Here is a 26659-nt window from a genome sequence, read left to right as displayed (position 1 = left end):
ATGGATCACTCACTAATTGCCCTGTTCTGTCAGTGCTTCGGAAACATCTGGCGCCAGCCATTGTCAGAAGACGGGATACTGGGCTAGCTGGACCATTGGGCTGACCCCTTAAGTTATGCTTGGATTTGTTTTGCCTAAAACCTGTTGTGAGCCTCACTTGCGAAAAAGAAAATTAGCTCAGTGTTGTGAGTTAATGCTGGTAATGTCCTGGTAAAGCAGCAATGAATTAGCACTGTTGTAGTCTAACGAATGTATTGCACTGACAAAGCTGGGCTTTGAACCAGCTAACTTCGGCTATTAACTTGATGCACTGGCAAGCAGAGATTTCAAAATGCAATCGCAACCCTCCTTTGTCTCCACTGTTGACCAGGGGACAGCTTCCCCTCCACAGTGACATCTAGTGGCCTATTTATATACTGCACATAAAGGTATCACTGTAGGGATGCTAGGAAGAGGGATGAATGTGCCGGATCTTGTCTCCATCTAGTGGCCGGCCGGCATTACTACAACAAAAATGCTACCGACGCTCAGCTGGGAGAGTTAGGCCAAGATCCTCAAAGCTATTTAGGCAGCGAACTCCCATTCGACACCTAAATACCCATGAGAATCTGGGCCTAACTCCCATAGCTGAGATGGCGGAGGGGGTCTGGGCTTTTCCTGCTGAAGATCCTGTGTTTCTCCATGGTGCTCAGTCCTCCAGACGTTCTGTCTCCCCTGCTGGTTCAGCAGTTCCTTTGGGCTGGGCTAAGAGAGAGGTATGGAGGTTACTGTCCCATCACTAAAAAGCCGGGCCTAGAGTCAAGTGGCAGCCCAGGCATGTGAATGCCAGAGGCCCACGGATGGGAGGGCTCCCCCCAGATTTTGCCTGGAGGTCAGAATATCCCCCATCTCTATGGAAAGCGGAAACTGGCTGATGGGAGCATATTATGTAGTCCTTTTCCCTCTGGGGGGCACCGGCTCCAATCCATCCCCAGGCTGGGGGGACTGGCTAGCTCAGGCACTAAGGGTTACTGGGTGACACAGCCCCTCACTGCTCCGGATTGTGCCCCAAATTGTGACACTCACCCTTGAACCGCTGATAGTCTGGGACCAATGGTGTCAAGACGCCACAGAGCCGGGCGGGCGACGTCCCCTCCACCTGGGGCGGCTCCATTCCGACACGGAAAAAATTCTTCTCTGTGGCATTGTAACGAGGCCACTGTTCCCCGCTGCCTCCTGCCCCTGTGGGGTTCCTGGGGGGAAATGCAACTATGGTCAACATAGGGGGGAAGGGAATGAATTCCAGCCACAAGGGGGCAGACAGGAGGATGCCCTGACCAGGTGACCTTCACTACAGCAAGTGGCAGCAGAGAGGGACAGGGACATTCCCAGCCACCCACAGTCTCCAGCCAGGTCTCACTAAGGCTTCCCACGAGCTAGGAAGGATCAAGAGCCAAACAACCCAGTTTTGCCCTCTTCCAAAATGGCCACCCCGCCATGTTATTCTTCACGGGCTGAAGTCACAGGCTGCCCTCTGGTGGTGAAGTGGGGAAATGGTGGCTGCTGTCATGCCAGCTGCCAGGTTGATCTGATATACAGTTCTCTGGCTCCGATGGGGAAGTGGGAAGGGCTCAGGACCAGCTGGCAGGTGTAATTTGCATAGATATCCCAGGCGTCATGTAATACCCCCCAGCTGCACAATCAGGGCTTTCCCCAGCTTCCACGCTCACAATCTGTCTCACATTGGCTGTGTGACCGCAGGGACATGAACGAGGTGGAAAGGCTTAGAGCCGGAGGATGTTAGTGATTGGGAAGCATGGCTCACCGTAACCTGGGAGTCAATGGGCCCAGGTTGGCTAGTCAGGACCAAGTTATTATCAGATTTCAGAGGGGGAGCTTTGTTGTTTTATTTAGCATGGCAGCTATCGGGGTTGGGGAAAAAGAAATAAACAGGAGTGTTATGGTCTAGTAATCATTGATTCCATTATTGATAGGACTGGATTCTGCCTGTCCTAGGGATACCAAATTTGAATGCAGGTTTGTGGAGCAAAGCTGAAAGTGCAGGTAGATCCAGGCCTGCTGGCATTCAGGGTTGCGACTTCTTAGGAGTTCCCTTACCCACTTCTGGCGAACTCTGCCCAGTAGCGCATCACTCTGCGGCTCAGCACCACCTCGGCCTCCGTGTGCGTGTGATTGGCTCCCCCCATGGATGCCAGGGTCCCGAACAGGTAAGGCACCTCGGAGCCATGTGGCACCCCCATCCACTTGGGGGAAGACAAGCCACTGGGGCGGTGGGTGAAGGTGTAGGCGTACACGGGACCGCCGGCCTCCGCCATCTGCCCAGCCGTCTTGGCTATGGGGCACACCACATGATAGTCACTGATTATGTGAGCCATGGTGCGGTGGTACCACGCCGAGCCCTGCCCTTCTGGTTGTACCGCTCTGCTGCCGCCTGGATGCCCTCCCATGGCAGCCCCGGCATTGTCACCCTCAGCACCTCCAGCAGCTCCTCCCAGCTCATGTGGCTGGCGTTCACCCTGGTGAAGTTAAGGACACTGATGATTAGGTAGGAGCCTTCGTTGGCCGTGACACTGGCCAGGAGGGGTATAGGCTGGCTGTGCCCGGCCTCCAGGAGTCTCAGTGGCTCATCGGGGAGGAAATCCCCGTCTACGGTCGGCACGGATCCAGACATGGACATAATGCGTTTCCCAAAGTCTCCCAGCTCCTTCCCCTGCAGGCAGCCCACCAGGGCGGTGTCATTGAAATCGGTGCAGCCCAGGTCATGGCCCAGTGCCCGGCCTATCTCCTTGGCCGTTTCTGGGCTAAACCAGGCCAAGGGAGAGGTGGTGGCACCACTCTGCAGCGGGGCGCGGGTGAAGAGGGGCCGGCTCCCCGGGGACAGGAGGTGGAAGCCGACCGAGGCGGCCCCAGCGCTCTGGCCGAAGAGCATCAAACGGGCCGGGTCCCCACCGAAGGCGGCCACGTTGTCCCGCAGCCAGCGCAGCGCCAGGCGCTGGTCCCACAGGCCGGCGTTCCCCGGGGCGGCCGGGGGCAGGGACAGGAAGCCCAGCGCCCCCAGGCGGTAGTTCATGGAGGCCACGATCACGTTCTCGGTGGCGGCTAAGAAGCGCCCATCTTGGAGCTCCAAGGAGGCTGCACCTACGAAGAACCCCCCGCCGTGGATCCAGACGAGGACGGGGGCCGGCGCGGGGGGCCGGGGATGGGGCACCCAGACGTTGAGGAAGAGGCAGTCCTCGGACTGCGGCGTTTTGGGTGTCCACATATAGGCATCAGGGTAACCAGTAAGCAGCGGCTGGTGGCAGGCGTTGCCAAAGCTGGTGGTCTCCAGGACGTGGCTCCAGGGCTGGTGGGGAAGTGGTTTCTGGAAGCGTAAGGCCCCCATGGGGGGCTCGGCGTAGGGGATGCCCAGGAAGGCCGTCACTGTGCTGGAGCCGGCTGGGAGGCGCTTGCCCTGGATGGGGCCGCTGGTGGTGAGCACCACGGTGCCGTCGTCATCGGAGCCAGAGCTGAAGCCCGGCAGGGAAAGGAGGAGCAGGCAAGGGAGCGCAGGGAGGAGTCCCAGCATCACGGCACCTGGAAGGGAAACCCCCCCAGAGGGAGTTACAAGGAACTGGGACCTTTCCCCTCTAGGGGGCGCTGGTTCCAATCCAACCCCAGGTCACAGGGGAATGGCTGGCTCGGGGAGTGGGGAATGGGATGTGGGGCCCTTCCCCTGCTGGGGGAGTTGCTCTGCTGTAGCCCAACCTATTTAAACCCCCATGCGAGCAGGAAGCCTGACTCCCCTTTGGTAAACACGGGCTCCGGTCAGTCACCCCCACCCCGCCCCTTGCTCCAGCTCTCCACTGAGCTCTGATCTGTATCACTGGGCTTTGCCCTTTGGCCCATTTCCCTCTGCAACAAGAGGCCCCTTAATGCCAGGGGGAAATGCTGAAAGGCTGGGACAAAAATCCATATGCCCCCCTCCCCAGGGGCAGCTCCAGGCACCAGCGCAGCAAGCGCGTGCCTGGGGTGGCAAGCCGCGGGGGGGCAGCCTGCCGGTCGCTGTGAGGGCGGCAGGCAGGCGGCTTTCGGCGGTGCGCCTGCGGGAGGTCCGCTGGTCCCGCAGCTTCAGCGGCAATTTGGCAGCGGGTACGCCGAAGGCGCGGGACCGGCGGACCTCCCGCAGGCATGCCGCCGAGTCCGCGTTACCAGCAGACCTCCCACAGGCGCACCACCGAAAGCCGCCTGCCTGCCGTGCTTGGAGCGGCAAAAAACATAGAGCCGCCCCTGCCCCTCCTGGAGCTGGAGAGAGAACCCAGGCGTCCCAGCTCCCAGCCCTCCTGTACTAATCCACTAGACCCCACTCCCCTCCCAGAGCTGGAGAGAGAACCCAGGAGTCCTGATTCCTGATTGATAGGACTCCTGGGTTCTAGCCCCAGCTCTGGGAGGGGAGTGGGGTCTAATGGGTTAGAACAGAGGGGGCTGCGAGTCAGGACTCCTGGGTTCTCTCCCCAGCTCGGGGAAGGGAGTGGGGTCTGGGCATCAGGACTCCTGGGTTCCATCCCCAGCTCTCAGCATGGGGTCTGTGGAAGGGGTATTAGCTGGGAAGCTACCAATCGAGTTCTCAATTCCAGCTCCCCTGACACCAGTCAGCCCTTGACCACTCTCTGCCCATCGCGGAGCCCGAGGGACACCCCCAGCTACACAGACTCACCTGCTGCAGGCACGGCTCTGTGGCTCCTACTGCAGATCCCAGCTCAGCACGAGGGGGGGATCTGCTGATGCTGGAGCCAAGCGGCTCTCGTCTCTGGCGCTGAGAGCACCAGCCAGGGCGCAGTCACCTGAGTTTATTTACCCTGGCAGCAGCAAGCTCGCTGGGCTGTGCACACATAGGGCCCAGGTTCAAGGTGGCTGGAGGGTTCCCAGGGCAGGGTCCATGGGCTCAGAGACCCAATTCGGCACCCCTGGGGTACGGTAGCAGGGTCACAGGCTCACTGTGAAATGCAGCCGCCTCTGGGGTGGGGCAGCTGGGGCCCAGCCGCACAGCACAGCTGCCTTGGGCTCGCTCGCTGCTGCTGAGATGCGGCTGGCTCTAGGGTGGAACAGCGGGGTAACAGGAGGTGAAGGGGAAATCCCACAGCTGGATTTTGGTGGCGCCAGAAGGGACGCCCCCTTTGGGGGGAAGGGACGGGACATTTTACACTTGAGGGGTCAGGGTTCCAGCTGTGTCTTGGGCTTGAAATGGAAAAAGACAAGAGGTAGGCGAAGATGTTCATTAGCCCTGCCCACAAGCCAAGCCCCGCCCACCAACCTAGCTCCGCCCTCTCGAGGTGCCAGCAGGGCGCCCCGCCCGCCGTCCAGGAGTCTGTTCATCTCTGTTCAAAATAGGATCCATGGGCTCTGCTGAGCTCCCCACAACACATTGCAGAGACATGCTGGGGCAAGCAGAGAGCTGAGCCCATCACTCTGAAAGGGGGGGAAGCTGCCCCAAGTGTGCCCGAAGCAGCAACACTGCCTGAGTCTGCAGAGAGCCTGAGCCCATTGTTCTGAAGGGGTAGCAGGACTGAGGGGGTCTCAATAGAGCTGTGGAGGGGATGGGGCGCCCAGGGCTGAAATAGCAGGTGAACTAAGAGTCAGGCTTGTGGGTCATTGGCATAGCTTGTTGGTGGGCAGGGAGGAAGCCCAGGGTGGGAGAGTGAGGGGCGGGGCTGCAGTCAGAGCTGTACCCCTAACTGCATAATCCCCCTGTGTCCCCCCATCCCTCCCCACTGCATGGGTGGCATCCACAAAATATCTCTCGCGCCAGCAGACCCAATGTTCTTTAATATAGTCAGGGTCCATCTGGGGGAAGGAGAGGCTTGGGGATCAGGGGGCAGAACTCATTCCTTTGATTCCCTCACCTGCTCATTAGCAGGTGCCTGGTTAATGAATCACCAGCAGATGCTCCATCCCCGCCCTGCGGGGCCATCACCCTGGGCGTGTGGGGAAGGGGATACCCCGCAGGGTGGGGCGTGGGGTGAGCCGTGCCGGGGCCGGGGGCAGGGTAGGATGGCTGGAGGCCTGGCCTGGGTGGGAGTGCGTGATCTAGTGGCCACCTCAGGCAGCCTGGGAGTGCTGCGTTAGCTGCCCGGCTGGCAGCCTGGGAAGTGGGTGTTTGTGGGGGGAGAGGTCTCGTCCTGCCTCCCCGGGGCTGTGTCTGCTTGGCTGTAGAGTCTGCAGCAGCCCCCGCAGGCTGGAGGGGAGCGCTGCGAAATGACAGATTGGGGGGGGCGGTTTCCAGGGGTGATCTCCCCCATTGGCTGCAGGAGCCCCCTCCCATTGGGCTGTTTAGTTCTCCCGCGTGTGGCCGGAGCAGCAGCTGGTGCAGGGCGGCCTGTGCCTGCCAGCTAAGCCCGGGCGAGGCAGGCGGCTGCGTGGATGAGACACACACACTCCGACAAAACCTGTGGGCAGCTGGGCGCACCGGCCTCTTGGAATTAGCGCCGCCTGCACCTGGGGGTGCGGTGATAATGGAAGGAGACTCCTGCACTGCCTCAGGGCGATGCTAGGGGGTGCTGTGCTGCAGGGGGCAGGAGGCAGTACGGGGCACACTCCCCCTGCCCCAGTGCAGTGCCAGGGGGGCTCAGTAGGGGCTGCACTCTCCACCCAGTCAGTGCTGAACCCAAAGCTGTAGGAGCGTTAGCATGTTTCCAAGCCAACATCAAATCCTTTATGAGCAACAGCCTGGCCCAGCTCCGGCTGGCATTTGTACTGCCCCCAAAATCCCTGTCAGCCCAGCGCCGGGGCATTCACCCCGGGCTCCTCCGGCCTCACTCACGCCCAAATGGGGGTGCTGTGAGGAAGCCAATCGAGGGGCCCCCAGCGTTCTGGCTGGAGTGTATGGAACGGGCCAGGTCTCCACCCAAGGCGGCCGTGTTCTCCTGCAGCCAGCGCGGATCCCACAGGCCGGCGTTCCCCAGGGCGCCCCCAGCCGGTAGCTCGCGGAGGCCGCGAGCCCGTTCTCAGGAACGGCTGGGATGCACCGGTTGTTGGCGTCCAGGGAGACCGACTGGGGGATTCAGACCAGGGTGGGAACCGGGATGCGGCACCCAGCCTTTGAGGAAGAGACAGGTCTTGGGTGGTGGCACCACTAGATGCCCAGTTGGCCCCGTCCACACAGCTAAAAACACCTATATCCTCCTCTGGCTGGAGGCAGGCACTGGCCTCCAGGACGCGGCTCCAGGGCTGGTGGGGAAGCACTTTGGGGCTCAGCCTAGGGGACACCCAGGAAGGCCGGCCCTGTTGTTGGAGCCGGCCGGGAGGCGCTTGCCCCAGCCGGGGCTGCTGGTGGTGAACTCCACGGTGTGGTCATTGGAGGCAGGCCCGGGCCCAGCAGGGAGAGAAGGAGCAGGCAGCCCCCTGTGGGGGCCCGGGGGCCAGCACTGACTGTGTGGGGAGAGCCCTCACCCCCCTGCCTGCTGTATTGACCAGGGTTAGCAAACTCCCTTGCGGGCAGGACAGAGGATGGGTACCAAACAGACCAGGCAGCCTGCCATGGATCTGCCGCTTGGCCGGGAATGAAACGTGTCATCCCCAGTTGGGCACGGGGCAGGATCAAGGGGGCCAGACCAAGAGGGCCAGAACACTGCTCTGAACCACCCTGAATTAGGTGGGGGCACGGCTTGTGTATTTCCCAGTCTCACTCCCTCTGACACACACACAAATCACACACACACACGTGTGTGTGTGTGCGTCACGGGTGACCCTACGCAAACATTTTCTAGGGACTCTGGCCCTTTTGCCTTCCTTTTTTTGTGCTGGCCTCACCTGGAAAAAGGGTTCATGAAAACACAGCCCCCTCCCCCCTGGACCCCATGCTCAGTCAGTTGCTCTGGGAGGGGAAGGGAGGGTAGTGAGGTCTAGTGGGTTAGAGCAGGGAGGGTTGGGAGTCAAGACTCCTGGGTTCTATCTCCAGCTCTGGGAGGAGAGTGGGGGCTAGTGGGTTAGAGCAGGGGGTGCTGAGGGCCAGGACTCCTGGGTTCTATCCCCAGCTCCTGTGTTCTCTTCCTGACTCTGGGAGGAGGGCGGAGTTTGTGACAACGTGCTGCATATCCTTGGGGGACCTTCTTGAATTAACCATCTTTGGGGTCTGTTGTGATCACGGGACCTAAAAAATGTACCCCAGTTGTAAGTTTAATTGTGAGACGTCTGGGAAAGTTTATCAGAGGTCACGCTAACCTAGGATGGTTTGCTCGGCAGAGAATTGACCATGAAATATAAGTCTAGCTGTTTTTCAATAAACGCACCATGTTAGGAACAGGTGCAAGAAAAACCAGACACAAAAATTGAATCAGTCCAGACAGCAGGGGCTGTCAATCACTGACTGTGGTGAGGTCATACTTAACAAACAAGTAAATGTGGGAACAAAGTTACCTATGCGAACGTGGCCTTCCGGAAATGGATTTAATTGGTGGCCAAAATAATGAGGAGAAACTGTCCCCCACCTGTACTCCTTTTTGGGGGGCTGCTTAAAAAGAGACTTTGAAAAAAATAAAAGAATCATTCTCATTCCCCAGCTCATATATCCACCCCCACCTGGCCATCTCCCCTTATCTCAGCTTCCGGGACCACGGGAGCAAACCAGATTAAGGGATTTTCGTCCCCAGAGGGAGCCAGCCGAGTGTTAGGGTTACTAAGACTTCCAGCACTACACACCCACGTAAGCTCCTGTATGGTTTTCTCTTCCCTTACTCTGTTGCTTTCTGCTCCCCGCCTTCAGCTTCCCACCTGCAGTGCCGCAGCACCGCCACGTGAGAGGACCCCAGCCCTGCCTAAGGAGAAAAGCCCCTGGAAGGATAAGGCCTTTGTCTGCAGCCATATTGCAAGGCCTAAAGCCTCCGTTTGCAGCCAGATTAAAAGAGCAGCGGAGAAGCAGGAAGTCACATCCTCACATTCCATCTAAATTACATTAAAACGATGTAATATCAGGCTGTTAAGGAGACCCCGTCCTAATGGCACCCACTAGTGCCAGATAAAGAAACAGCTCTTAAGATGGTTAAAGAACACTTCGTTTGATGGCATTCTGTCTGACAAGAAACCACTTATCAATAGTTGTGGAATCCTCATTTCTTTATTGGTTTGTCTTTATGGTCCCCACTTCCCTATTGTTTGTCTGGATGAGCTGTGACCGGTTCTTTGATTGTTTCTGTCTGTTACATAATTAATTTTGCGAGGTGTAAATTAATGAAGGTGGTGGGGTAGGCCTGGTGAGAGAATTTTGTTAGGATTGGTTAGTAAAATTTTAGTATATTGATTGGTTAAGATATAACTAAGCAGGGCTCAAGTTTCACTATATAAACTGGGGTCCAAAAGAAAGTTCTTGGGGAACCAACTCCAGGACACAGCCCCAAAGCTCAGAGCTGTCAGACCTCAACGCTCTGCCAATGACGCCGTGCAGAAACTGGAGTCCCCCAAATGGACCTGATCCTAGGGTGATCAGGTGTCCCAATTTTATAGGGACAATCCTGATTTGGGGGGCTTTTTCTTATATAGGCTTCTATTACCCCCCCACACACACCCTGTCCTGATTTTTTACACTTGCTGTCTGGTCACCCTACCTGATCCTGACTGGCCATCAGGAAAAGTTCATTTGTCTTCTTGGGAGTGGTGAGCACTGTATGTGTAGCGTGTGCAGTCTGGTTTTTGGTGATTGTTAATAAATAGAGGTTACGTAGGATATTACTGTGTAAAGCTCTTTCACTGGTAAAAGACCCCATAAACCTGCAAAAGATTAAGCCCTGAGCCCACACGGAAAGGGTGTTAGCCCAGAGCCCTTGGAGTAGTAGAGCCCAGAGCCCATGGAGGGGTAAAGTTAGGTGCCTTTCACCTGGAGCCCTAGGACCAGGTAAGGGTGGGTGCCTAAATTAAGAGGATTGCGCCTTGAACCCGAGGAACTGGGTAAAGGTGGGTGCCCTACAGTGTGTAACAGAGAATTTTGTGCCGGTAACACCCCAACCAGCTGACGGCCCAAACCGGAAAGCGAACTGGGGCCAAGCAAGAAGTGCCACGGCCAACCAGCCAGGGGAGCAAACGCTTCTCATGGGACGTCCCAGTCCCTAGTATTCCCACTGGTAATGGTAGACTGTTTCTCCTACCAGCCCCCCATCAAGTCTAGCCAGGACCATATAGTCCCTCCGTCCTTGAACCGCCCCCCCAGGAGTCCCCTCCATTGTATTCCCCCCTTCCCCTACACGTAATCCTAGAGGGGTATCGTCCATTACGGTCCCTCCTCCCACCAGCTTGTTTTAAGCCAATAAAAGATGCTGAGGCAGGAAACGTGCTTCTAAAAATGCACACGGAGATGAATTTTGATTGTACGTTTATAAATAGACAAGGGTCCCAAAAAAACCACCAAATCAGAACCGACGCCCCCTAGAGGCCCCATGTCTCATTCCCCACCCCCTGAGCCAGCTAGTCCCCTGCCCTGGGCTGGATCGGAGCTGGCACCCCCGAGTGGGGAAAGGCCCCACGTCCCGTTCCTTGCCCCACTGAGCCAGCCAGTCCCCTGCCCTGGGGCCAGGTGGGAGCTGGTGCCCCACAGAGGGGAAAGGCCCCGTATCCCATTCCCCACCCCCTGAGCCAGCCAGTGCCCCAGGAGTGGATAGTTTTGAGGGGGTCATTTCTCTTCCTCCCCCTTTTCAAATCAGTCTTGGCACCTCTCTTATGAACAGAGTCTCCTAAAACCTGCCCCAGGCCTGTCCTTGCCACCCCCCACTGGGATCAGGCCCCAAGCCACTGGCCCCTGCTCACGGCCATCCCCGGGGGTCACCTCCTGCTTGGGCCCCCTTTCCCCACCCGGGTCCCAGCCTCTGTAGTCCCCTGCGGGGTGGGGCGGCTCTGGAGACCGGAGGTCACACTGGGGGTTTTGGCCTTCTGTGCTGAGGGCTCCTTCGGGGGATCCTGGGGGGCTGCAGGTTTCTGGTCTGGAGGGGAAGAGATGAGATGGAGATGCAGGAAATTCCCACTGCTCCCCTGCCCTCAAATTCTCCCCTCCCCCCCTTGATCCTGATATTCCCCCCTACACGGCTAACCCCCCCCCACACACACACCAACCCCAGCTCCTCCCCCACCCCCAGATCCCCTCCCAGGTTGATCCCAGATTCCCCTCCCCAAAGTCCCCCCCAGTCCAATCCCATCTTCTCCCCATACCAATCCCAGTTCCCCCCCAGTCCATACCCCTCTCAGAACAACCCCAGCTCCTCCCGGATTCGATCCCTTCCTGGCTGATCCCAGCTTCCCCCCCCCAACAAACTCCCCATGGACCAATCCCAGCCCCTTCCCCCACACCAATCCCAGCTCTGACCAACCCCCACAGCTCCTCCTCCCCCCAATCCCCCCGCCCAACTGATGCGAGCTTCACCCCCCAGACCAATCCTGGCTCCCCCCCCCCATCCATACCCCTCTCTGACCAATCCCTCCCAATCCCCCCCAGATCAATCCAGCCTCCCCCCCCCCCCCCCCCCACAGTGACAAAACAATCCAGAGCCCGGCAACCCCCCCCCCATCCTCCCTGCTGAGCCCTGCCTCCAGATGCCCCACTCCTCCACTCAGGGGGTCCAGCCCCACACCGCCCCCATTAACCCTTTGGATGCTGCCCCCTCTCACCAGCTTGGGGCTGGTTCTCCAGCAGAGCCTCAGGCTGCTCCGCCCACAGCTTGTACGCGGGGTTGCTTGGGAAGCACTTGGTCTGGCCGCAGCAGAGACACCGTACGACTGACCAGCGCCGGCCGCGGCGCCCTGGGGGGAGGGGGAGGGGCAAGGAGTCAGGGACCAGGCACAGACAGGCATGCATGGGGAGAGGCTTTGCCACCTGACCCCACTGCCCTCTCAGGGTCCTGACTCCCAGCCCCCCCTGCTCTAACCACTAGACCCCACTCCCCTCCCTGAGCTGGGGATAGAACCCAGGAGTCTGGGCTCCCAGCCACCCAGAGCAGTACTGATCCCTCCCCACTAGGGGGCAGCACTCACTTCTCTGGCGCACCGTGGAGCTGACTCCAGGGACCAGGAGGGAGGAGCAGGATTTGCAGATGGTTCTCTTCACCGAGGGGTCCCTGGCGGGGGGAAACACAGACAGGGGCTGGGCCTGGGGAGATGGGCCTCTAGAGGGGAAAGGCCCCATGGCCCAGTCCCCGCCCCCTGGGGCCAGATGGGAGCCGGCACTCCCTAGAGGGGAAAGGCCCCGTATCCCGACACTCACTGTCTCAGGACGAGCCTGCGGCTGATGCTGCGCTGCGCGTGGCAGTAGAATCGCACCAGCTCCTGGTTCTCGGGGTTGTGGGCGAGGACACAGTGAGCTGCCTGCGGGGTGGGCAGGGGGAAAAGAGATGCAGAGTGAGGGGAACAGCCCCACATCTCCCCCTCCTCCATGTCACCCCCAATCCCTCCAGTCCCCGAGCCCCACATGGCTCTCCCCTCCCCATTGATCTCCCCCCAGCCCCATGTCACCCCACCATTACCCCCTCGCCCATGTTATCCTACTGGTCCCCCCTCCCCCAGCCCTATGTCGCTACCCCCAGCCCCACTGATCGCCCCTCCCCCAGTCTCACTGATCCCCCAACCCCATCTCCCCCCACCAGTCCTCCCTCCCACCAATTCCCCCCTCCCCCAGCCCCATCTCCATCCAACCTCCCCCAGTCCCATATCACTCCCCCCACCTCCCCCAGCTCCACGTGACCCCCTTGCCCTACCGATCCCCCCTCCCTCCCAGTCGCCCCAATCCCATCTTCCTCCAATCCTCCACACCCCCACCCCACACACACACACACCAACCCTCTTTGCCCCATGCTCTATTCAGGAATCCTGGGGGGAGCCCCAGAAATCCCCCCTCCCCAGGCCCCACAGAGACCCCCAGCCCTGGGACTAGGGGGAATTGCTCCCAGGGTCTCTCTTAGGCAGTGGTTCTCAAACTTTTGTACTGGTGACCCCTTTCACATAACAAGCCTCTGCGTGTGATCCCCCTTATAAGTTAAAAACACTTTTAAATATATTTAACACCATTCGAAATGCTGGATGCAAAGCGGGGTTTAGGGTGGAGGCTGATAGCTCGTGACCCCCATGTAATAACCTCACAACCCCCTGAGGGGCAACCCCCAATTTGAGTACCCCTGCACTTGGGGGTGTGTAACCCCCGTTCTGCTGGGATCCCAGCACTAGGGGGCACCACCCTCACCTGGTAGAGGAAGCTGAGCCTTTGGAAAGCCTCTTTATCCTTCACCTGGGCCGACATCGCTGTGGGAGGCGGATCTGGAATGGGGGAAAATACTTGAGGGGGGGCAGCCAGTCCCCTAAGGGGCTGTTAGCTGCCCCTCCCCCAGCTGGCTCCATGCTGCCTCCAGCAATTACCCCGGGTGGGGACGTTTTCACAATCCACCCCCCCCACCACCCCATTTCTAGTGACACCCCATTTCTAGTGACAGATCCCCACACACAGAGCTGGGATCTGTCCCCAAAAGACAGGGGGCTCCCGGGCTTTGTTATTCTTCCAGGAGGGACAACAGTCCCCCCCCCATACCAGACTGGGCCCTGCTACCCCCTTTCCCCCCCCCCCACACACACCCTTGTAGGGTTACACCTGCTCCCCCCAGATCACCCCCAACAGAACATCCCCCACCTCCTCGTTAAACCCCCATCTCAGCTCCTTCCCCAGACCCCTATCGCTTCCCCTGCCAGCCCCTCCCCACATCTCCCTCCCCTGCAAATCCCCAGCCCCCCTCCTCCCCGGCAGCCCCTTCCCCCAGACCCTTATCGCTTCCCCTGCCAGCCCCCTCCCTCTCACAGCCCCCCAACCTTCTTCCTCCAGCCCCCCTAGATCCCCTTCCCGGCAGTACCCCGCCAGCCCCTTTTATTTCCCCCCTCCCCCGTTTGCCCCGGACCTCAGTCACATGGGGACACCAGCAGCTGCAGCCTCTTCCTGCCCAGCCCCCCCCCCAGCTGACGTAGCTGCTGCAGCAGCAAAGGCCTCTGGGAAATGTAGTTCCCCAGCCTGCCTGGCTCTGCCGCACACCATGGGGCGCGGGGGGGGGGGGGGGACACCCCTTCCTCCTGCACCTGCCCCCTCGGGTCCCCCCTGCTCTCTTCCCCCTAGCCGAGACTCAGCACAGCCCTGGCCCTCTGCTGGCCATTCCCCCTCCCTCCAGCAGGGGGCGCTCTGCTCTGGCAGCCAGCGCTGACCCCCAAGGGGGCGCTGTGTTGCAGGGAGTGGGGCGAGGGCTCAGTAGGGGGCACTTTTACTTTGCCTAATTTCAGATAATACTATATATGGCTGGTTCCTTTTTTTGCAAGGCTGGATTAACTGCATTGCATTGGCTCGATCCCAGCTGAGGCAAATATGTATTGCCATCCCTGGAATTCATCCTGTGGTTGTCATTGGATTTAGGAGGATTCCCCCATCCCTTCTTGTCCTAAATTGTGGTAGTTAAATAGCTGCTGCCTTCCACCCCAGAAGTGGCTGCATCTCAGTGCTGGATGAGTGATGCCTATGCAGCGTCATCATGCAACTGTTTCCCCAGCTGCCCCACCCCAGAGGTGGCTGCATCTCAGAACTGGCAGGGAAGATACAAGAACCGACGAAGATCACGGGCATCTGCATTGACTTGCTGATTTAAAAAAAAACTGATGCAAATTTATGAGCGCTTTGGATGCGGCCGTTGGGCCAGGGGCGACGGAAGGTCCCTAAAAGTGGGGAGGCCATGGGCACCCGAACCATGGCCCCACCCCCTCATGCCATCCCATCCCCCCGAGCCCCACCCTGATGCTGCCTCTTCGCCCTGAGGCCCACCCCGCCAGTCGCTCGCACTTAAGGCCAGTAATTCCGGCGCCCCTGCTTTGGGCTGCTGTCAGGGCACTCCCAATGGAGTATTTCGAACAAGACAAGGGGCAAGGGTGGTCAGTCCCAGGTGACCAGTTTGCCCGAGGGGAAAGGGGTTGCAATGCTGCCCAAACAGAGCCCCAGCGATCGGTCCTCGCTTCCACCTCTGGAGCAGATATTTCAGCAAAGCCAGCATTTGCTTGCACATGGGAGTGGCTCTCTGCTTCACAGTGCATTTCCCCCGGTTTGCTATCTCCACCTCACTCCTGTCTGTTCCATCAGATCCGAGAATGACCCTGTGTCTGTGCAGTGCCCGGGCCAACAGGGCCCTGATCTCAGCTGGGGCAGGGACTGTCTCTCGCTGTGTGTCTGTGCAGCACCTGGCACAACGGGGCCCTCATCTCAGCTGTGGCCTCTACGTGTTGCCCTAATACATCTAATACTAAGCCCTCTTGGTGATTTGCTGGATGTGTCAAAGCCGCACAATAAACACAACGATCAGGCTGAAGTTCAACAGTTGCCCCAGGGCAGGCTGGGAGGATGCCCTGAGGCGATCGGAAGAAACTCCTGGAAAAATAAACAGCTGAAGGGATCCAACGCATGGGCTGTAATACTGAGTTATCCTTTGCTCTCTACTTCCATGAGCAGTATGGGCGAGAATATTGTGGTAGGGAGTTCCACAGGAAAATGGGGAGCAGGATGCTTCTGCAGCAAAACCAAGGTTTGAAGACTAAAAGGAACAAGCCTTTTTGATAGATAGAAATGATCCAAAATGAACAGGCCCGAGCAGAGACCACTGCTCTGAGCCAGGGCAGCAAGGACCAGGCTGGGATATTGAGCTACATGGACCCATGGATCTTATCTGAAGGGGCAGGATACTAGGCTAGATGAGCCCATTGGTGTGATGCAGCAGGGCGGTGGAGATCCCAGGATAGATGGACCAATGGCTGGGGAGGGAGACCAGTGTCCCGGCCAATGACGGAGGCGGGGTCTGGAAATAAACATCACCTTTATTCATATACAGAGGCTATAGAGCATTGGAATGAACATGGAGAATGGGGGGGGCGGAGCTCAGCCAGGGCAGGGGGCGGAGCCTGTAGCCGGGGCAGGGGGTGGAGCCTGTAGCCAGGCCCTCCTCCCGCCCTTTTCTCAATCTGTCCAGCAGGGGGAGCCACTAACATTCGTCCTCCCCCAGCAAAGCAAACAAGTTCCGGCTTGAGAGTTTCCCCTTCAGCACCCTCCTGGGTGGGGCTTGGGCTGGGGCGCTGCTCCCTCCTCCACTGGAGGCAGCTGGCTCTTCCTCCTCCTCCTCTTCCTCATCAGCATCACGGTCCTTCTCCTCATCCTCCTCCTCCCCAGAGCTGGATATCTCCTCTTCCTCCTCCTCCTCCTCTTCCTCTGAACTGCGCCGGCTGTGCTTGCGGTGAGCCTCCTGCAGGGCGGCGATCTCTGCTGTCTCGGGATGGTGCTCCCACATGGCTGAGGGGACAGATGGATGGTCAGGGGTGGGCTGCGAGGGTACACCACCATGCTCTAACCACTAAACCCCACTCTCCTCCCGGAGCCAGGACTAGAACCCAGGAGTCCTGACTCCCAGCCCCCCCGCCCTAACCCATGAGACCCCCACTCCCGTCCCATAGCTGGGGATAGAACCCAGGAGTCCTGACTCCCAGCCCCCCCTCCTCTAACCCATGAGACCCCCACTCCCGTCCCATAGCTGGGGATAGAACCCAGGAGTCCTGACACCCAGACCCTCTGCTGTAACCACTAGACCCCAAACCCATCAGCAAAAATTTTTTGATTTTTCAACCTGATTCAATATAAAAAGAAAAAAAAAAAAGGCAAAATACCAGAATTTCCTGCATAATGGTAATTCTGATTTTCACTCATTTCTTAGATTTTCTATATGTGCACACACACACTCACCATAACACACGAGTACATGAACTGTAACATATTTATACAGCACACTTCTGTGGCGAGAACGAAGAAAGCAGTCACTGTTAACTACTACTGATTATCATTCGTAAACTTATTTTGAATTCAAAGGAGCGGAGACTCCTTAGCAATGAGTAACTATTGATGTAACTGTCTTCAGCACATGGCCCATCAGCGAGTTTATGAACTGTTCCTAAACTACTCCTTGGGGAAAATCATTGCTCGCTAACTTCATTAACGAATTCCCGAGCCAACATCCTCTCGCCTGACCTCCTGCATAACACAGGCCCTGGTTTAAGCGTGTGAACCAGAGCAACCCTTTGAAAACATCCAATGTTGATTTAAAAGCTGCCCGTGACCCACCACGGCCCTTGGTAAATTGCCCCAATGCCCCTCACTGTTCAAAACGTATGTCTTTCTACCCTGAATCTGTCTGGCGTCAACTTCCAGCCGTTGGATCTTGCTCTAAAATAGCAACAGCATCAATAATCGCCGAGGTGGAGAGGGAAGGATTTTAGAATTCTGAATAGGTTGGATATCGGGATAAACGAGCCTTAAAAACTCATCAGCCTTTCGCTCAGGGGCTGAGGTTAAAATTCTGTCATAGACGATAGTGCCGAGTCACTGGAGTGAATTCCCAGCCATTCCTGCCTTTCCCTGAGGGGGGCAAGCGGGGTAGAAAAATCACTAGCCCAACACGACTTGCCATTGGCTACTCCCCCCCCCTGGCCATTATAGGCAACCTTCCATTGGATTGGTAGGATCTGGTCCTCCTGCCCAGACTCCCAGAGGGATGCTGGGTAAATACCCACAATGCCCTGGGAGGGCAGTCCCCTCCCCATCCCAGTACCTTTCTGAGTGGAGTAGCCGGGAGGCCGCAGACAGAGGCAGAGGCGCCCGTCCACCGCCAGCCGCAGGATGCTGTTGGCAGCTCGGTACACGTCGTTACGAGCCGCTTTGGCCGTCTTGTAACCGCGCTTCTCGGCCCAGGCTGGGGAAAGAGGGCGAGATGGGGTCAGCACGGACCACAGCACCCCCTAGTGCCGCACTGGGGCCAGCACTGACTGCCAGGGGAGAGCGCCCCCTACTGAGCCCCCATCCTGCTCCCTGCAGCACAGCGCCCCCTAGTGCCGCACTGGGGCCAACACTGACTGCCAGGGGAGAGCGCCCGCTACTGAGCCCCCGTCCCGCTCCCTGCAGCACAGCGCCCCCTAGTGTCACATGGACTGCCAGGGGAGAGTGCACCTTATTGAGCCGCTGTCCCGCTCCCTGCAGCATGGCGCCCCCCTAGCGCTCAGACCCCATTCACCTTCACAGATGTCCCAGGCGCACCACCGGGTCTCGGGCTTGCCCTCCTCGGCATTGGGGTGGCGCAGCTTGAGCAGGGCTTGGATGGGGATGCGGCCAGCCAAGTATCCCACGGCATTGTAGGGCTCCTGGATCTGGGAGATGGGGTAGATGCCAGACAGGATCTGCAAGGAGAGACAGGAAGCAGCGCTCAGCTAGGGCAGGGAGACTGGGTGTAATGCCAGCATCCACCAGCAGGGGGAAGATGTCTCAGTGCCGCCATGACCAGGGATTTGGCATAAGTTATCCCAATATTACATGGGGGGAAATTGATGTACGGGGAGGGGAAGAGAACGGAACCCAGGAGTCCTGGCTCCCAGCCCCTCTCCTCTAACCACGAGATCCCACTCCCCTCCCAGAGCTGGGGATAGAATCCTGGAGTCCTGACTCCCAGACCCCCCCGCTCTAACCACTAAACTCTCCACACACACCCCAAGCCAGCTGTGGGGCAGTACCTGTAGCTCCCTGTGCACCAGGGAGGGGAAGATGAGGCCGGGGCAGTCGCAGAGGCGCACGGTGGGGGTCAGGAAGTAGGTCTGGAAGTACTTGGTGTGGCCGGGCGTCCGGGACACGCTCACAACCTTGTGCCCCACCAGCCCGTTCATCAGCGACGATTTACCCACATTGGGGAACCCTGGGGGAGGGGGCGGAGTCACAATGTGGACGGAGCCCCCCCAAACCCCCACCCAGAAAAAGCTACCCCCCAAGGTCCTCCCCAATTCCGATCCAGCCCCCCAACTCCCCTTTTGACCCCAAACCACCAGTCACCCCCACTGCACGCCCCCTTCTCCCCACCCGCCAACAAGACACCCTGCGTCTCCCCTTCATTCACTGCCCCCCAACCAAGCACCCCCCTCCACATCCTGCACCACCCCTTTCCTCGAACCCCCTTCCACAGCAACCACCCCCCATTTTCCCACCTGCCCGGACACCGTCCCCCTCAGATGCCCCCTCAAAAACCCCATGGAGATCCCTCGTCCTCCACCCAGACACCCCTTCCCCTGCACCCATTATCCAGCCACTCCAGCTACTGCCCCCTAATCCTCAGCAGTCCAAAGGGTCCCCAAGTAGCAGATCAGGAGCATGACCCCCTTTCCCCCATCCAGTGCAGGATGCTCTCACCCACACAGCCCACGGTCAGAACGCCGTCCTTGTAGAGCTCCTGGGAAGGAACCCCAACATCCATGGCCACATCAGTCTGGTGTTCCACCAGCACAGCCGCCCCTTCGTCGTCGTCCTCCTCCTCATCCGAGTCCTCGGCGGGCAGGTGGGCGCTGGCCGCGTCCCGCTCGATCTTCTCCTTCCAGCTGCTCAGGTCCACTGGGGAGGGAAAAAGGGTCAAAGAGAGGCCAACCAATGACTCTGTAGCACGTGCCCTAGGGCTGGGCAAGTGTGCAGGAAGCTAAGCAGGGTCTGCTCCGCTCAATGCGTGGATGGGAGATGGCTCTGGGGGTGCCGTGCTGCAGGGGGCAGGCTCTCCCCTTGCAGTGCTGACCACCATGTGGTACCAGGAGAAGCTGTGGAGCAGGGTAGGGGATAAGACAGTAATGACCCTAAGAGGATGTTATAAATGGTCCTCACCTTTCCCAGCAGTGATGGTCTCGCAAGCATGGAGCAGCTGCTCTGGTCCCATGGCCGTGCTCCTGCCCTTTCTCCGCTTCCGCCGCTTCTTAAACACTGACACACGAACAGGGAGAAGCCAGAGGTTAGATTAGGGGCCAGGACTCCTGGATTCTATCCCTGACTGGGGAGGGGAGTGGGGTCTAGTGGTTAAAGCAGGGGGGCTGGGAGACAGGACTCCTGGGTTCTATCCCCCATTCCCAGCTCAGTATTAAAGTTTTCCAATGTCACATCCCAATATCCAGGCACTAATTCATCTGCAGCCAGATCAGAGATGGCGCCCCCTTCAGGGGGAAGGCCCAGAGTCCCATTCCCCAAACCCTGAGCCAGCCAGACCCCAGCCCTGTGGCTGGATCAGACCTGGCGCCCCCAAGCGGAGAACGGCCCTGTATCCCATTCCCTGAGCCATCCAGTCCCCCGCCCTGGGGCTGGATCAGACCTGGCACCCCCTAGCGGGGAACAGCCCCATATCCCATCCCGAGACAGCCACTCCCCCGCGCTGGGGCCGGATCGGGGCCGGCACCCCTGAGCGGAGGCGTTACCTGTGCTGGGATCCTGGCTTTGCTGGGGGTAGGAGGTGAAGCAGACGACGTGCACCTGGGGGAAGCGGGTCTGGAAGTAGTGCTTCCAGGCCACAACCAGCGCCGGCGGCGCCAGGTCGATCTTGTTCAGCACCAGGATCAGGTTCTTCCTCATCTCTTTGGTCACAAAGTCGTACAGCGCAGGGGAGAAGTTAATGACCTGGGGGGGGGAGACAGGGATGGCTGAGCCAAGCGAGTGGGGTCTAGTGGTTAGAGTGACGGGGCGCCAGGACTCCTGGGTTCTATCCCCAGCTCTGGGAGGGGAGTGGGGTCTAGTGGTTAGAGTGACGGGGCGCCAGGACTCCTGGGTTCTATCCCCAGCTCTGGGAGGGGAGTGGGGTCTAGTGGTTAGAGTGACGGGGCGCCAGGACTCCTGGGTTCTATCCCCAGCTCTGGGAGGGGAGTGGGGTCTAGTGGTTAGAGTGGGGGGGAGGGGGGGGAGGAAGAAGCCAGGACTCCTGGATTCTGTCCCCAGCTCTGGAAGGGGAGTGGTGTGTAGTGGGTTAGAGCCAGGGGAGGCGGGAGAGGAGATGGGAACCAGGACTCCTGGGTTCTGTGACCAGCTCTGGGAGGTTGTAGTGGTCAGCAGTGGTCACTGCCCCATCCATGCTGCCCCCTTCAATCCCGTTACTTTCAGGAGCTAGGATGGCAGCAGCTTTAGGCCAGGACGCTGGCAGTTGAGGGAGGGAAACAGAGATCACGCAGAGGCTTTACAGACGTGGGGAAGGGAGTGGTATCCTGGTTTGATACCCTGTAACGCTGGGACACAGGAAGGGACCCAATGACCCACAGGGTCACGTCCAGATGCCAAGAGAGAAGGGAGACCTCAGGGCTCCCCCCACAATTTGTATGGGACCCCCAAGAGCCCCCGGGGCAATTGCTCCAATCTCCTGTGTCCTGTGGGGGCCGCCTGTGGACAGGGCTCCTGAACTACCCCCACAGCAGGACCCCAAGGACCCCGGCGGCTGGGAGTGAGGCTCTTCAACACCCCCCCCCACAAGCTGTCCCTGCCCCATTGCCCTGGGATCCCAGGCAGGGGAGGGGCCCTTACCGGATGACGGACGTCTGTGATCAGCAGGATGATGTCTGACATCTCCAGCACCCGCCACAGCTGACGCCAGGTCTGCAAGGCAAGCGGAGGGGGAAAGCCCCTGAGTCAGCCAGTCCTCTTATCCTGGGGCTGGATCAGAGCTGGGGCCCCCTAGAGGGGATAGGCCCCGTGCCCCTGAGCCAGCCAGTCCCCCGCCCTAGGGCTGGATCGGTGCCAGCATCCCCCAGAGGGGAAAGGCCCTATGTCCCCTGCTCACCTCCAGGTTATGCTCAAAGTAGCTGAGCTGGCTGGGCTGGTAGGTGCTGTAGATTCCCTCCAGATAGTCCCGGAAACACTTCTCCTCCCGCACCAGCAGCTGCTCCTTGCTCATCTGGTAGCTCCAGGGGGGGCGCTTGGGGAAATCCAGCACTGGAGGGGTGGGGCGGGGGGGGAGAAGCGGTCAGTACGGAGGGATCCCAATCTTGAGAAGCTGTGAAAGGGCCCTCCAGCAACCCCAGTGAATGCGAGCCGGCCCCCGGGAACCAGGATTCCATCACCCATACATGGTCCTCAGCCAATATTCCCCACCCCCGCCACGACCCGCTGTGCCCACACGTCAGCCAGATCCAAGTTCCTCAGAAAGCAAGGCGTCAGCAGGAGGAGGGCAGCCTGGGGAACTCCCCGCCACAGGATGTTTGCACAGACGGAGCCAGGAGGGAGGGGAAAAATTCAGGAGGGTCCTGGCCCCTCCGGGTGACGTCCCTCCCCACTGCAGCCCCTTGCTCACCGGAGCCGGATCTGTAGACGTCCTGTATGTCCAGCTCCTTCTCGCTCTCCGGGACGGGCTCCAGGATCTTCTCCTGAGCCACCTTCTTGCGCCGCTCCAGCTCCTCCCGGCTCTCGCGCTCAAAGTGAAGCCGGTACCTGGCAGCGGGGGGAAGTTACAGAGCATCAGGCCAGCTGGGAGACCCGGGGGCAGAGATCCTAGTTGTCCCAGTTCTCCTCCCCAACGGGGGCTCCCAGCGCTGCCAAGATGCCAATCCAGGTCTCCCACCTGCATCCGGACCCAAGCCGACCCTGCTTAGCTTCAGATCTGATGAGAGGTGTCTCAGACAGTTGGTCTCACTGGCTTGATCTAGCGCTAGCCAGGGGAGACTGGCTGGGTCATGGGGGTGGAGAATGGCACATGGGGCCTTTCCCCTCTAGGGGGCGCCAGCTCCCATCCGATCCCAGTGTAGGGGGACTGGCTGGCTCAGGGGAGAATGAGACATGGGCCCTTTCCCCTCTAGGGGAAGCCAGCTCCCATCCGATCCCAGTGTAGGGAGACTGGCTGGCTCAGGGGAGAATGAGACCTGGGACCTTTCCCCTCTAGGGGGCGCCAGCTCCCATCCGATCCCAGTGTAGGGGGACTGGCTGGCTCAGGGGAGAATGAGACCTGGGACCTTTCCCCACTAGGGGGGCACCGGCTCCCATCCGATCCCAGTGTAGGGGGACTGGCTGGCTCAGGGGAGAATGAGACCTGGGACCTTTCCCCTCTAGGGGGCGCCAGCTCCCATCCGATCCCAGTGTAGGGGGACTGGCTGGCTCAGGGGAGAATGAGACCTGGGACCTTTCCCCTCTAGGGGGGCGCCGGCTCTGATCTGATCATTCCTGTCTGAGTGTAACGCGTTGTGGGGTCTCAGCCCAGCCACCCGCAGTGCAGGCACCCTGTCCCCACCCCACACCCCAGCACTGACCAGCCCCCACGCTGGCAGCCTCATCAGGGAAACTGAGGGCTGAACTGGCCACAGAGCCCCAGCTCCCCCCTGCCCCCTAGGGGCAGATCCCTGCAGGGGCAGGGCTGAGGCCCATGAGCAGGGGTGCTGTGTGTGTTGGGGGGAGCTCTCCCCGACCCAGCAGGGAGACCCCCGACGCAGCCCCCTCTCCCCAGCTGATCTGCCATGGCTGGACTCGTTGCATAGGGTCTCACAGGCCATAGGGCCCTTCTGTACAGCAGGATCCGCTGAGGTAAACCACTCTCCCCCTCCACTATAACCCCCTGTCCAGCAGCAAGGCTAGACCTGCCCAGGAGGGGACAGACCTCAGAGCCAACCCCGGAGCGGCAGGTTGGCCTAAATTCAGCCCACTGAAGCTATCAACAGGGGTAACAGAGCAAGGGGGGGTGGGGGAGCCAGGACTCCTGGGTTCTATTCCCAGCTCTGGGAGGGGAATGGGGTCTAAGGGAGCAGGATCTAGTGGTTAAAGCAAAGGAGCTGGGAATCAGGACCCTTGGGTTCTACACCTGATTCTGCCACATACGCTGTGTGTGACCGGCTCCGTGCCTCAGTTTCCCCCCGATCACCACCCCTCATTACCTGTTGGGGTCATAGCTGCGGTCCCCCAGCCTGCGGACTGCTGGCTGCTGGTTGAGTTTCCGGACCTGCAGGGACAGGGACTCGCTGTCCGACGTGTCTGTGTGGTCCTCCCGCCGCTCATGGCTGCCACTCCGGCTGTTGGAGCTCGACCTCACGCCATCAGGCAGACCTGGGGCACAGAGAGGGCGGAGTCAGGGACCTTTCCCCATTAGGAGGCGCTAGCTGCGAGCCGGCCCAAGGCAGCGTAATGCATCTCCACAGATCAAGGCCCCAAGGTCAGACCCAGGCTCTGCAATGCAGCCCTGCAGGGCCCATGACGCTGCGTCAGAGCTGCTCAGAGCCGGGGACGCTTGCAGCGTATCGCGTGTCTGCGGCAACAGAGGTGGGGGCTGGATCCAGTCTCCCTCCCACGCGAGACTCCATCCCCCTCAGAGACTGCAGAGGGGATGGCATCATTCCTCATGAAACGGGAGGAGTGTCTAGTGGGTTAGAGCAGGGTGGGGGCTGGGAGCCCGGACTCCTGGGTTCTATCCTCGGCTCTGCCACAGTGTGACTCTGGGCAGGCGCTGGAGTTGAGCGAAGGATCGCCGCAGGCAGGAATTTCTGAGGCGCCCCAAGTGGATGTCAGCAGCAGAGCCGAGGGTCACCCAGGGGCCGAATGAAAGTTGGGGGAGGAGATTAGTGTGGCCAGGGTGGGGCCCCTTATCGGCGGCTCCCAGCCTGTTTGTGAGGCAGGGCCGAGGAACGCTGACTTGCAGCCTACCTCAGCCTCAACAGTCAGGACTCCCTAGCGCAGGGCACCACCGTCCACCCAGCCCTGGGTCAGAGGCAAGCACATGGCATGGCACAGTGTGGGGGCCCCCTGTACCACTCCCTGCAGCACAGCACTCCCATGTGCCATATTGGGGTCACACTGACTGCAAAGGGAGAGCGCTCCTACTGAGCCCCCATCCCGCTCCCTGCAGCACAGCGCCCCCTAGCACTGCACCCGACACTCAAGTGGCAACAACGGCTGGAAATACCTTAGGCAACCACAGCTGCCCTTCTGAACAGATGCCCTGGCCACACTGATCCATGGCCCCCCTTGTGAAGACCTTGGAGGGTGCCAGGGCTGGCGCCGCATGCCAGGGGCAAGCTCCTTGGCAAGGCACAGATAAGAGAGTCCTGCCCATTGTGCTCTCGACTGGCTGTCAGCTGAATTGTGGGTAACAGGGCTTTAACACAGCTCGGTTTTGCCTGGGAATTGCCTTGGTTTATTGTCTAGGTGCTCAAAGTCCAATGGTGCATCTCAGTTTGGGGATATAGGGCCTTTCCCCTCTAGGGGTGCCAGCTCTGATCCAGCCCCAGTTGATACCACTTTAATATAGCCTGTTCTCTATTTTATAGCTCTCGCTGAGTTTTTGCCTAGCAATTTCCCTTGTTTACTGTCTTCAATGCTTTAAGAACAGGCACCAGGCTGCATGCGCTCTCTCTCCAGGGGGCTGAGCCCAGAGTCAGACTTATGCGGGGGGGGGGGGGGGGGGGGGGGAGAATGGGACATGCCCAGGGCAGGGCTTGCAACTCCGGGACTGGCTACCCCCAGATGTTAAGCTGAACTGGGGGCTTGCTAGATTGGTGCCTGATTGCCACAGCGCAGCACTGGGGGAGAGCACCCAATTGTTTTGCTCGGAGAGAGGGCCTTTGTGCCCAGGGAGGTTGTCTAAATTTCTACAGGGCGCTGGGATACTCCAAGGCCTCTCGCCTGCCTAACTCCCCCACATTAAATCCCCCACCACCACCATGCTCCAGGGACCCTAGGCAATTTCAAGTGCCAGGATTGGGTCAGCCCCCAGATGTTGGGGTGGGGAAAGGAAAGGTCAGTGCCCAGATGTTTTGGGATGGGGGGGGGTTCCCCCAATATTGGGGTCGGGAGATGTATTTTTTGTAAGGAAAATGTTCACTCCCCAGCTGTTGGGAACGGGGGGGGGGGGAGAGAATGGGTCAGTCTCCAAATATTGGGAAGGGGTTTGGTGCTCAGATGTTAGTGGGGACAGGGGGAGGGGGTCGGTGCCCAGATGTTAGTTGGGGGAGAGGGAAGGTCAATGCCCAGATGTTGCTGGTGGGGGGGGAGGGGGGCGGTGCCCAGGTGTTAGTGGCAGTAAGGGAGGGGGTTGGTGCCCAGATGCTTGTGGAGGGAGGGGGAAGGTCAGTGCCCAGATATGGGTGGGGGCGGGGGCGGGGGCAGGGAGGTCGGTGCCCAGATGTTGGGGGAGGGGGTGGAGGAGGGGTCGGTGCCCAGATGTTGGTGGCCGTGGCCCCCTCCTCACCCCGTTTCCGCTCCCTCTTGTCCTGCAGCTGCTTCTTCTTCTGCTTGGCGCTAAACGGCCTCTTGCGGGGCATGTCCCGGCCCGGCCGCCGTCCCGCAGCACCGGGAGGGAAGCGGGAAGAACCACTCTGCAGGCCCGAGGGGGAGGGGGGCGGAGCAAACCACTGTGACTGGAAGAAACCACTGAGAACCCGGGAGGGAGAAATATGGGAGAAACCATGGCGGAAGGAGGAATAAACCACTGAGACGGGGGGGGAGAGGAAACTTGGAGAAACCACTGAGGAAGGGGGGAATAAACCATATGGAGCTTGGGACAGAATAAACCGCCGAGAGCCGGGTGTGTGTGTGTGACATTTGGGAGCAACCGCTGAGGGAAGGAATAACCCACTCGGCAACTGGGAGAAACCACTGAACGGGGGAGAGAAGAAACCATATAGATCCCAATAGAGCGGGGAGGCAGAATAAACCATTAAAAGATATGGGGAGGAATGAGAAGGGAGAGGAACTATTAAGAACAGACTAGTATGGGATAAACCATTTAGCTGGGGGATATCAGAGTGGCAGGAGGCTGGGCTAAACCATTCAGATCTGGGGGCAGTGAGACTGGGTTGTACCATTAGAGGGGAAACACTGGGCTCTACCATTTTTGTTAAAGGTGGG

General features: G+C 59.4%; 3 protein-coding genes across 3 annotated transcripts; all 3 read right to left on the bottom strand.

Moving 5' to 3' along the window:
• Positions 1 to 660: 660 nt before the first annotated feature.
• LOC135888032 (acetylcholinesterase-like) lies at positions 661 to 3565 on the bottom strand. Its single transcript, XM_065415846.1, is given in 4 exon segments — positions 661 to 744; positions 1066 to 1232; positions 2098 to 2404; positions 2407 to 3565. Coding segments are annotated over 4 exon segments (1689 nt in total). The 3' UTR covers positions 661 to 688.
• A 7217-nt stretch (positions 3566 to 10782) lies between these two features.
• Positions 10783 to 13942, bottom strand: RPP21 (ribonuclease P/MRP subunit p21). The gene is made up of 6 exons (XM_065416165.1): positions 13890 to 13942; positions 13187 to 13260; positions 12215 to 12315; positions 11986 to 12068; positions 11623 to 11754; positions 10783 to 10940 (listed from the first exon to the last, which is right to left on the bottom strand). Exons 2-6 carry the CDS (start codon positions 13241 to 13243, stop codon positions 10783 to 10785), a joined length of 531 nt encoding a protein of 176 aa, XP_065272237.1. The 5' UTR covers positions 13244 to 13260; positions 13890 to 13942.
• A 1874-nt stretch (positions 13943 to 15816) lies between these two features.
• On the bottom strand, positions 15817 to 26117 carry GNL1 (G protein nucleolar 1 (putative)). Its single transcript, XM_065415101.1, has 12 exons — positions 26001 to 26117; positions 23695 to 23863; positions 22128 to 22264; positions 21618 to 21769; positions 21362 to 21433; positions 20272 to 20470; positions 19691 to 19786; positions 19232 to 19429; positions 18565 to 18743; positions 18072 to 18234; positions 17613 to 17753; positions 15817 to 16303 (listed from the first exon to the last, which is right to left on the bottom strand). Exons 1-12 carry the CDS (start codon positions 26071 to 26073, stop codon positions 15999 to 16001), a joined length of 1884 nt encoding a protein of 627 aa, XP_065271173.1. The 5' UTR covers positions 26074 to 26117; the 3' UTR covers positions 15817 to 15998.
• Between the last annotated feature and the right edge of the window lie 542 nt (positions 26118 to 26659).

This window comes from Emys orbicularis, chromosome 13 (assembly GCF_028017835.1).
Source record: "Emys orbicularis isolate rEmyOrb1 chromosome 13, rEmyOrb1.hap1, whole genome shotgun sequence".
NCBI classification, from domain to species: domain Eukaryota; kingdom Metazoa; phylum Chordata; order Testudines; family Emydidae; genus Emys; species Emys orbicularis.
This window is presented reverse-complemented; position numbering and strand designations above follow the sequence as displayed.